Raw genomic sequence first — 11906 nt, 5'->3', positions numbered from 1 at the left:
ACCCGGAGAGCAAACTGTCGGGGAAAAGCTGGACGTCGCGAGATATTGTGGGGAAGGTGCTCAGCAGGACAGTGTTCTTCTGGTATTGACTTTAAATATCAACGTTGACTTCGAGCAGCTCGTTTTATACACGCCTTCAACTTATGATGCACTTCCAAACACGTGGTGGGCAACGACGCTTATGACGCTTTTCCACGACACAGGCGCGGCTCGGCTCTACGCGGTTTGTTTTTACACACAAACTAGGCACTTAGTGACTTGTAAAGCAGTTGTTTTTGAGTCGTTTCATTAAAAAAAGATTAGTTCAATACAGCGGCAGGGGTTAAGGTTTCAGCAGTGCTGTCGCTAAATGTTGCAGATTAACCGCACACTTTCAGGATTTTTAAGTCTTTTTAACTGATCTACAGTTCGGCATTGTTCGGTTTCATTCTTGTTTCATTCGGACGCGGTGCTCACTCTGACCGCAAAGTAAAGTATCGGCTCAGCTCGCTTGGAACCTCACCAGAAAAAAGTACCAGGTACTATCGCTAATGGAAAAGCTAAATAGCCGTGCCGAGGAGAGTCGAGTCGCGCTGGGACCGTGGAGTGGAAAAAAAAGCGGTCATTAACACACAGGTGACCACACTTCAACTGGGCAGGGGGAATAAAAACATTAAGACTCTGTTCAACCGAGTTAAGTTTTTATTGTGCTTATGACCGACGTATTTGAAAAATGTCAATAAAATATAAAAGCATTCATTGTCTTTGCCTGTAGACATTTATTTGTATGTGTCGTTACGCACCCACCAAAGTCTGGTGTTGTTTTTGGTCGTGTTTGTTTGTTGACGCTGAGAAAATTGAGCAGCCTTGTTGGTTTCTGTTCTCTTTATAGCGTTTTTTTTGTAATTTAATTACGCTTTAATAACGTCTAAGTCGAACTGAGAGTTGTGTAACACAAAGCAGTTCTCAGTCCAGCATGTAAATCAACTTGTTTTGAAAGACGAACCCAGCAGAAGTGGAATGATCCCTGATCACCTTCTCGTTTCCGTCTCCATCTTTTTCCCTCAACAAAGCAGCCTCTGGTTCTTTGGTGTGAGACACCTGCTCCGTCTGCAGGTCGTCTTCATCCGTCTCCTCGCCCTCGTCCTGCTTCCCTGGCCCTGAAACGCTTTCATCTGCCTCCTCTGCTTTGACCTTAAATCAAAGAAAGAATGAAATGTGGAATAATGATGTTAGGTTGACCTGACATTTCTACATTTAACCTGGTTATTGGCTCTTTTCTTACATTTTCTTTTGTGTTTTCAGTTTCCCCGGTGACATGTGGAGTCTTCATTTCCATTGCGTTCAGGTTTACTGCGACCTCCTCTTGTCCCGGTTCATCCTCCTTCACATTGTCCTCCTCCAATTCATCATCATAAATCGTACCCAAATTGGGATCGACGACGCCTCCTCTTTCCTCCACACTTTCTCTGTTCTGTTTCTTCCATGTTGCCTCCTCCACATTAATCACTACTCCTTCACTCTCTTCTCCCGCCCTCCTCTGCTTGTTACATTTTTCCTCTTGACCTTTTACACCTTTGCCCAAATCTTCACCTTCCAGCTCATCTCTTTCCTCCTCACGCTCTACATTTTGCTCTTCACCTTCCAGGACCTTTTTCATCTGCTCTTCTCGTTCCTCCTCACCCTCTACATTTTGCTCTTCACCTTCCAGGACCTTTGTCCTCGGCTCTTCTTTTTCCTCACGCTCTACATTTTGCTCTTCACCTTCCAGGACCTTTCTCATGTGCTCTTCTAGTTCCTCCTCAGGCTCTAAATGTTGCTTTTCAACTTCCAGGACCTTTATCTGCTCTTCTCGTTCCTCCTCACCCTCTACATTTTGCTCTTCACCTTCCAGGACCTTTGTCATCTGCTCTTCTAGTTCCTCCTCACCCTCTAAATTTAGCTTTTCACCTTCCAGGACATTTCTCATTTGCTCTTCTCTTTCCTCACCCTCTAAATTTTGCTTTTCACCTTCCAGGACCTTTGTCATCTTCTCTACTCTTTCCTCATGCTCTACATTTTGCTTTTCACCTTCCAGGACCTTTGTTATCTGCTCTTCTCGTTCCTCATCACCCTCTACATATTGCTCTTCACCTTCCATGACCTTTATCTGCTCTTCTTGTTGCCCCTCACCCTCTAAATTTTGCTTTCCATCTTCCAGGACCTTTCTCATCTGCTCTTCTAGTTCCTCCTCAGGCTCTAAATGTTGCTTTTCAACTTCCAGGACCTTTGTTATCTGCTCTTCTAGTTCCTCATCACCCTCTACATATTGCTCTTCACCTTCCATGACCTTTATCTGCTCTTCTTGTTGCCCCTCACCCTCTAAATTTTGCTTTCCATCTTCCAGGACCTTTCTCATCTGCTCTTCTTGTTCCTCCTCACCCTCTAAATTTTGCTTTTCACCTTCCAGGACATTTCTCATTTGCTCTTCTCTTTCCTCACCCTCTAAATTTTGCTTTTCACCTTCCAGGACCTTTGTCATCTTCTCTACTCGTTCCTCATGCTCTAAGTTTTGCTTTTCACCTTTTAGGACCTTTGTTATCTGCTCTTCTCGTTCCTCCTCACCCTCTACATTTTGCTCTTCACCTTCCATGACCTTTATCTGCTCTTCTTGTTCCCCCTCACCCTCTAAATTTTGCTTTCCATCTTCCAGGACCTTTCTCATCTGCTCTTCTAGTTCCTCCTCAGGCTCTAAATGTTGCTTTTCAACTTCCAGGACCTTTGTTATCTGCTCTTCTTGTTCCTCCTCACCCTCTAAATTTTGCTTTTCACCTTCCAGGACTTTTCTCATTTGCTCTTCTCTTTCCTCACCCTCTAAATTTTGCTTTTCACCTTCCAGGACCTTTGTCATCTTCTCTACTCGTTCCTCATGCTCTGCATTTTGCTTTTCGCCTTCCAGGACTTTTGTTATCTGCTCTTCCCGTTCCTCACCACCCTCTACATTTTGCTCTTCTCCTTCCAGCTCTTTTGTTCCCTGCTCTTCTCTGTCCTCTACTTGATCTTCTCCAACCTGTATCTGCTGCTTCAGCTCCTGCTCCTCACCTCTAACCACACTTCCCCTCTCATTCTCTTTATCATCATCATCATCACCGACACTCCCTTGACTGGGAACCATAGCAGAATCCCAAGCCTCTGTTGACGGCAGGACAGGCAGTGTGACCGTCAGCTGCCCTCTCTGCTTGTTGAACTTGGCCTGTCCTTTGTCCTCGTCCACAGGGTAGGCCAAAGGCAGCTCCAACTTGTACGCTGGTTTCTTGGACTCCAGCAGCAGACTCCTCTCCTTCACGTCGAGGTTGGTGTCTTTGACGGACTTCAGCAGCGGCAGGTCGATGGTGACGAAGATCTCTTTGGGCCTGGGGCTCGTGGCCGAGTCTCTGGAGTGTCTGAAGTCCTGCAGGTCGACGAAGGTTCTGTATTTTACTGTGAAACGCGGCTTGGTCGGCGCCGAGGCTTCCTGTGGCTGGACCTGGACTGGTTTGGAGTCACTGTTGTGAGTCATGTTGGGTCTGATTTCACCCTGAAGTGGGAAGGTCAGAGGGTCAGGGTTCTCTGGGATCTCCTTGGCTTTAAATCCACTTATTGGTTTGCGGATAACGCACGGCTGAGGCGTGCCCTTGTACTTGGTGTTCATCTGTCGCACGTTATTTTTGTCCAGAGTCACCTTTAGGGTGTTCTGGATCCCGTTGATGGCCGTGCTCACCACCAGGTCCATGAATCTCTTGTCTTTGCTCGCTATGTGCAGAGTGTCCGGGTGGAAGACCACGTCATAGATGATGACCTTGTTCCCCTTTGGGTCTGTGTCCTGTCTGCCTGGGAGCAGACTGTGGGGCAGGGTCCAGTGCTGCCCCCTGCGGCCGTCCTCTGAAGCACCAATCTTACATTCCGGTTTTCCGACTTTGTCACTGGCGCAGATGTTAATGAAACACTTGTTCTTGCCGTCCACGCTCGTCTTGAGAGCCTTGAAAGGAGTGGGGTGAAGGAACTCGATGTTGTTTCCTCTCTGCTGCTCCAAAAGTGTCATCTCCTCCTCGTATTGTCTGCGAGTCTCGGGGTCAGAGATTTCCTGCACGTACTCGTGCAGCATGTCCCGGAATCGCTCGTCTTTGAGCGCTTTCCCGAGTCTGTCCATTTCATCCGAGGTCAGCTTTAGTTTCTCTGGATTCTCCATGCTGGGGATTGAAAAACAGTAAAAAAAAAACACACAAAAAAACACCCACAAAAAGAAGATAAAGTCGGTCAAATACACAAAAATACAAACAACGCGACTCGTTTCTGGAGAATCAAAGGATCGGAGAGGTTGAAAGGTCCCCGCGAACTCATGTTAGTTTGTGCTGTGTAACCATGGCAACGCGTCACACAAGAATGGTGCCACAGCCAGGGGAAACATTTCCCCAGGCAGTTGCTTTATATAAATATTATTCATTTATTTTAAAGATAAATAAAAGGGGAAAAATAAGGAAAAACAAACAACAACATATTCAATGAATAAACGGCACTATATATTACTTAATATCATAGATATTTAGGTTTTTAAATTATTTTCTTTACCTTAAAACGCATCTTAAAACCGATACTTTTCTCTTTGGCTTTCGACCCCTGTATAAGACGTTGGTTTTTATGTTTTTTGTAGTTTTATTGTATGATATTTTCTACGGTAGTTTAATTGTTTAATTGTATGTTTGTTTGTTCTTAGGTTTGTATGTTTTATTTGTTTTATTTATTTATTATCGCTGGAGTGCAGCACTTTGTTTCAGCTGTTGTTGTGTTTAAAGTGCTTTGTAAATTAAACAACAATAAAACTATCCGGCAGTTGTTTGTTTATTTATTTATTTACTTTAAAGATAAATAAAAGGGGGAAAATAAGGAAAAGCTGATTTTATTTATCCATTAATTATTTATTTTAAAGATGAATCATTTTAACTAAAAGGGGATGAAATAAAGGGAAAACAACAACAACATATTCTGTGAACAGAAAGAGAGGCTTGATTGCAGTTTTAGATGACATAAACAAACAAACAAATACATAACAAAGATAACAAATTATCTATAACCTATTTGTTTATTATCTATAATATAAAGTAACATAATTAGGTTTTTCATTTAATTAAATTTGTTCTATTATTATTGTTAATATGTACAATAATAATGTTCTTCTACAAATTATTTTATAAAATGTATTATTATTATTATTATTGTTGTTGTTGTTATTATTCCAGGGAGAAAAAAAGTTCAACTTGTTATTTATATTTATGATACTGTGAACTATTATTGTGTTTTGTATTAGAGTAGATTTTTATTGATCCCAGACTGAGGATTGGGGTTAGAGAAAGGACAGGTTCCAAAATATTAATTGGATAAGTGATAAAGTAAGCAATACAAATACAAGTCAAAATAAAATAAGAAATACATAAATATATAAAAGTATATGAAACATTGAATATTGAAAATATTCCACCTTTCATTACATGCCTTATTATTATTCAAATAACGAAAAACATATATTATTCACTGTATTTTCTTTGTCTTTGCGTGTATGTTGGTTCGTGGTTGTGTGATATCGTTACCGCCAGCAGGTGTCACTGCAGAACACGGCTCAGGTGGAACATGTCGGTCAGTAAGGCAAAGGGGGCGGGGACGTCGGCCAGAGCGCTGATTGGTCGCACCCCCGGCAGTTCATGTTTCCTACGATCTCATTGGCAGGGGAGCTCCTGTTGCTAGGTGCGTGCGTGTGTGTATACCTGGTATTCCTTATATTGTTGGGACCTAATTAAAGTGAGTTAGTTTTAATTCGTTTTTAGAGCAGGTTTGCTCGTTTTTTTTCGTTTTTATTTTTTTGTAAATACTAAGTTTTAGTTTTTATTAGGTTTAGTGTTTTGTTATATGGAGTATTTGCGCCAGGCGCAAGATACAAAAGGGTCATAATAAGTATTGTGTGTCATGAAAACCCAACAAAAGATGACATTTTAGAAATGTATGAGGACAAATGAACAACCATCTCTGAATCAAATAATGATAATAATAATAAATAAGAACTCAATTAACTACATAACACACAAGCTTATGTACCTCATTGTTTTGTATTCAAAAACAAACTGAAAACATTTTATTATTAATGAAAATAAAATCTTTTCATAAATAAATGCACTTCATATGAACCCACAAGGATTATGTATGATATAAAGCACATTTTCGTTAGTTTTGTAAACACATAATTCGGTTTGAGTTTGTTTTTAATAACCTTGATAAGGTCTACAAAATGACTACATTTTAAGGTGAAGACATGCTTTGAAATAAGGTCAATGCAATGTCCTCTGAAGTGTATGAGAGAGGATGGTTTATTGTTATTTTTCAAACGTTATTGGCGTTTTTCCAGCAGCTGAACCACTCGTCTATAAAGGGGTGATTTCTTCAGAAGCAACATGATCTATTATTTATTTTTCATCACAAGAACTGAAGGTGTTTGATGAAATGGACCTGACCGATGACAGTTTTGATTGTACAAATCTCTTGTGGAGCGTTACGCAACAACCACTCGGCTCCGCTGCCAGTCTTCAGCCCCTGTCCAACATGACCGGGGCTGAAGACTCAAATCATCCGTAAATTAACTCCCAATGCAAGGCAGGACTCGCTCTTTTGACTCATTAGGCATTCTGATCTCTGACAGGACAGGACACAATGTCCCCTGATGCCGGTCTGAAGACTAAAGGAGCTTCAATAACAAAATACTGTAACAAAAAGTGACTGAATTCAGGCAGCAGGGAGCTACTCCAGAGGCTCGTCAGCACTTTATCAAGACATAAGTGTGTTTCAGCAGACGAGAAAGAGCGTGGTTGTGTGGGCATTTGCAGTATGACGCACACAGGATGTGGGAGGTGGACACTCACTGAGTGACCTGGAGTGATTGCTGATTTACTGTGATCCAGTGCTTTTGTTTGTCTATCTATGACTCATTAATTAGGAAGTCATACAATAAATAAACAATAAAATGGAACAAAATGTCATGTTGTTGTTGTTGGTTTTTATTACAAATATGTATTAAATAATATGAAACGTTAGACAGAGAGATATAATCAAAAGTATAATCATAGTAACTGTGAATATTCATATTTACATTGTTTTGTGTCAATATTTCCCCCAGATATGACAAATAAATGCATTCCATACATCACACAATACATATACATATATGTATATATATATATATATATATATATATGTACATATATATCAGAATGAACAGAAACAAAGTGTTGAGGGAGGACAGTTAAGGTGAGACAAACTTCATAGAAAGGCTTTGGCAAATGACCACTTATATCAAAGTAAACAAAAGAATCCGTTAAAGGAAAATGCAGTAAAGAGAGGGGGGGGGGGGGGGGAGTCCAGTGCATTTGTTTTCTCATTCTCATGAGATGAGGAGCAGCCTTGTGTGCTTGGGTGCTCCCTGTTATCCCTGTGGCAGTGTCCATTGTCTACTTGGAGCTGGCAGGCACCAGCATGCTCAGTGTGGCGAGGCCAGGTTTTGAGGCAGGTAATTTGCCAGCGACCATTTTGTTCAAACTCCGAACGTCGGCCTGCCAGGAAGGAATTTTCTTTGTGGTCATGTGGCGCCGCGCGTGTTTGGTGAGGTGGTCGCTGCGCATGAACCGCCGGTCGCACACGGGACACACAAACTTCTTCTCCCCCGTGTGCGTCCGCCGGTGTCTGGAGAGCTCGTCGGAGCGGGCAAACCTCTTATCGCACCCGTCCCAGCTGCAACTGAAGGGCTTCTCGCCTTAAAGGAGGGGGAAAGAAAGAAGAGGGAGTCAGCAAATGAGTCACATCAAAGTCGTAAAAAAAAATCTCAAACAGTGAGCTCACTCTCTTCCCATCACAAGGCCAAAGAAGGAATGCTTTACAAAAACAGGATGGAACACTCATCTATGGTCGTCACGTTCTCCCAAACACACCACACGCTCTCTCCCACTACTCTGTAAATGCTCACCTGTGTGTGTTCGCAGATGAGCCTTGAGGTGCGAGCTCTTGAAGTATGTCTTCCTGCAGCCAGGGAAGTTGCACACATAGTTTCTCCTGCGGGAAAAGTCCATCTTTGAGGGCACGGCGCTGCTGCAGCCACCGGGCCCTGCAGGCACGTACATGGGGGCCGGGGCCAAAGGTAGGAGCTTGGTGTTGCCCAGGGTCATGACAGTCTGAGGGCAATGAGAAGTCTGAGTGACTGAGGTCTGAGGGAGCACCAGCATCACTGTGCCCATGAGGGACTGCTGGACAGGGGAGGTGTTAGTTGTGGTGGACTGGGTCAGGATGGGTGTGGTGCTGCTCTGAATTCCAGCATTGGACGTCTGAACGGTGCCAGGGATGAAAGCTGAGATTATACCTGATTGGCTACTGACGGGGAACATCTGGCAGATGATTTGAGGGCTCCTGACTGTGGGCGGGGACAAGGTTGTGGCGACAGAGTGAGGAGGGGGCGGGCTGCTGAGCAGCTGAGTGTTGAGAGGAGTGGGTGTGAAGACACTGTCCAAACTGTGTTTTTTGGGACTGGGCTGCAGTTCTGATTCGGGTGGTGTGAGAGGAGCAGGGGGAGATGGAGGTGCAGTTATCAGCAAAGTCCTCGTTGTGATGCACTGCTGTTGTTGATGCCGTTGTTGTTGTTGTTGTTGTTGCTGCTGACAGACTGCTGTACTCATTACCGTGTCTTTAGTTTTCTCCGGATTGGGGGCCACTGGAATGCGGTGTTGGCAGGGGGTGCTGTCTGCGGTGTGTCGGATGACGCTGGTGGCCATGGCTCGGCAAGGCTGTGGCGGGGACGGAAGGGAGGAGGCTTTCTCTGCAATGGGTGCCAGGAAAGGTTGATGGAGACCCGGCCCACAGCGCTGCGAGGACACAGCCAGGCTTGACTGCAGGCCAGCACTGGATGTTGAAGTCTCAACAAAGCTGGGACTGTGAGGGGGAGTCATGCACTAGAAAGAGAAGGAGAACATAAATGGTTGAGGAATTAAAGACGACTCCCGTTATCCTAGCAGTAGGAACATGTAGGTGTATCAAGTATTAAACTGAGATTTTTATGATCCTGCATTTCAAACTTTGTCCTAATGGTCAACCACTAGTCTCATATCATAAACTGTGTTTATATCAAAAAGGCCATCAGATTTGACATTCATGAACATGTTACTTATCAATCATCAGCTATCTCTCCGTGTGACTTCACTAATGACCTCTGGCTTTAAACCACAGACCACATACAAAAAGTGGACATAGTTTGTCAGTTGAAGCTCAACAGGAAGTGAGACTTGTACGGCATGTCTTTGTTTGAATTAAAGTCTATAGAAGAATAAACCTGCTTCTCACTTGATTTACATTATTTAACAGTTTTTCTGAGAAGTTAATGCTCATGTTCCTATTAAGAGCAAAATAGAGGATAATGCATGGAATTTATGGAGTATGATTGACAGCTGGTATCGTCCACTAAAATGTCCAGATTCTTGCGGGCGATTGATTGACCCACTTGTTACGGAAATGGCCTGACACCTGTGCAGTCGTATGGTATGAGGAGGCTCTTACCAGGGATGAGAGAGACACAAAATCCTTGGGGGCCTCTGGAATTTCTGGGGGTAGGAGGGAGTCGCAAGAGTCTGAAGCAGGGGTGAGGGGTCTCGGCTTGCAGGGGGGGCTCGGCCTGTTGCTGCTGCCCCCGAGGAAGAGGCTGTGACCCCAAGAGCTCATGCACACGAGCGCTTCGGCTGCCTCCAGGTCCGTGTACTCCAGGCCTGAGGTTCCACTGGAGAGAGACTGCTCGCTGTCGTGCCTCTTCCTCTTTGCGATGGAGCCACAGTGGTCGACGTAGTCAATCTGCAAAATTAAAATAAAGAATGTGTCAACATGGTGTTTCAGCAGTACTTACAATTCATATAGAACATATGTTTATTTTCTTTCTAATGCATTTGTGGCTATGCTGCCATTATTGTGCCCCCAAAAAATACAGTTTTTTACTAATTTCCAGAGATAAATGTGTTATTTGATCATCAGAGGATCTGAGATTCACACAACAACAGAGGAAGTTGGGATTGAAAAATAAAAGCCCTGCACTGCTCTTCACTGTGTTTCTGACAAGTATAAGAAGTTTTATGAGTACAAAAAATAAATAAATGTAACACAACTCTGTAATGTGAATTAAACAAACCAGTAGCACCATAAGTGTATTCTTCATTTGACCTAGAGAAAAAAAATTGATGAAATAACTATTTATCTATTTCGTTACTTCTTTTACTATACTTTCTGTACATATGACAATAAACTACCAGATGTCACCTCTATCACCAGAGAGAGTCACAACACATTTTAGATTTAGATTCCCTCAGTCAGCACGAGCTCAGTCAGTGTTCCTGAGCTTGTAACTTCCCGGGCCAAAACTGCAGGATGGATGCCGGGTGATGGTGACTTCACCTCGGCCCCAGCACTCACGCACGCACCGCCTCTGGCCCGGAGCCAGGTCACCTCCCACTGCCAAATATAGACCCAACAGTGACGTGCAGCCCCAGATGAGCCATGTGAAATCCCCGTGAAGCGGGTTTCGAATCAGGAAGTGAGCTTTATTGTTTTAAAAAACTGTTATGTCATTGTCATGCACGGTGAACAAAGCATTTTGTGTTTGTTTACTCTTCACTGCTCAACACAAAAACGCAACCAGGGGACACTGACAGGCTTCCGTACGTCCTGGCGTAACACTGATAACCTCATTAATTTGAAATTGTTCACATCTTAATTTGATAAAGCTTTTTATTTTTATTTTAGAAATTATGAATGTGGCTTGTGAGTTAGCTTGAAGACAAAAAACAAGTCAGAGTGTTTACAAAACACAAAATAATAAAACAAAAAAAAATAACGGTGAAAATAACTCACCCCGTGTGACTCCATGTCCGTAAATCTTCGCGACGGCATCGATTTTATTTATTTATTTATTTTTAACTGTGACTTTTATTATTCTGTTGTTGTTTGTTGTTGTTGTCAAAGCCAGCGTAGAACAAAGAGACGGCGGTGCTGCTGCTGCTCGTCCCCGGGTTTTTCCTCCTGACTGCCTGCCTTTTCTCTCAGCTGTGTGTGTAAGACATAGGGAGGAGGGAAAAGCGAGAGAGGAGGAAAAAAATGAAGAAGAAAAAAAAAGAAAAACAAAACTCACAACACGCACTGGCGGGTGGCAACACTCGGCCAATCACAGCCGAGTGTGTGCAGACCTGCGGCCAATGGCAGAGCAGCGAGCGCGTGAACAGTGCGTGCCCGCTGGACGGTTGGAGGAAATAGGGTGCGTGGCCGTTGGTGGGCGTGGCCGCGGAGTCAGCAGTGTCAGGGTAAACCCGATGAACTGCCAGCCGTTAAACTGGGCGAAAGGTCGATTCAGTCTATGAGGCGTTCACGGACCGCAGGAATAACCAGGACTCGACGCTCTGACAGCCCCGATATATAATGTATATAGATGTATATATTTGAATATTTCACGTTTGGTATTGTTTTATCAGTATATGATGGAATGGAAATGTTTATGATACTTGTGTCTGTGTCGGAATGTTTGCATTGCTTCTCATCTTGTGTGTATATATGCATATATGTATATAATGTTTATGATTCTTTCTGCGTCAGGATGTTTGCATTGTTTCTCATCTAGTGTGTATACACACATATATGTAAAATGTGTATGATACTTTATGTAAGAATGTTTGCATTGTTTCTCATCTTGTGTGTATATATACGAATATACGTTTATGTACATAAAATGTTTCACAGAATATTTGCTTTGTTTCTCATTTTGTATATATATGTGTGTGTGTGTGTGTGTGTGTGTGTGTGTGTGTGTGTGTGTGTGTGTGTGTATAAACAATAATTTTCTTATAAAACAA

At 43.1% G+C, this 11906-nt stretch overlaps 1 protein-coding gene across 1 annotated transcript; it reads right to left on the bottom strand.

Annotated features, from left to right (window-relative positions):
• Positions 1-7145: 7145 nt before the first annotated feature.
• Positions 7146-11078, bottom strand: klf11b (Kruppel like factor 11b). The gene is made up of 4 exons (XM_083910469.1): positions 10915-11078; positions 9577-9864; positions 8000-8975; positions 7146-7789 (listed from the first exon to the last, which is right to left on the bottom strand). The coding sequence occupies exons 1-4, from the start codon at positions 10951-10953 to the stop codon at positions 7488-7490; spliced, it is 1605 nt and encodes a 534-aa protein (XP_083766595.1). The 5' UTR covers positions 10954-11078; the 3' UTR covers positions 7146-7487.
• Between the last annotated feature and the right edge of the window lie 828 nt (positions 11079-11906).

Source organism: Microchirus variegatus (genome assembly GCF_963457635.1).
Source record: "Microchirus variegatus genome assembly, chromosome: 2".
NCBI lineage: Eukaryota > Metazoa > Chordata > Actinopteri > Pleuronectiformes > Soleidae > Microchirus > Microchirus variegatus.
The sequence above is the reverse complement of the archived record's forward strand: the minus strand, read 5'-3'. Positions and strand labels throughout refer to the sequence as shown.

What these genes read in the sequence shown, in the direction of transcription:
- klf11b (XM_083910469.1), bottom strand. Translation starts at nt 10,953, where the DNA reads ATGCCGTCGCGAAGATTTACGGACATGGAGTCACACGGG. An exon ending in CGGACATGGAGTCACACGGG is followed by an intron (nt 9,865 to 10,914) that starts GTGAGTTATTTT and finishes TTAATTTTGCAG; the next exon opens with ATTGACTACGTCGACCACTG. An exon ending in TTGTGTCTCTCTCATCCCTG is followed by an intron (nt 8,976 to 9,576) that starts GTAAGAGCCTCC and finishes TTCTCTTTCTAG; the next exon opens with TGCATGACTCCCCCTCACAG.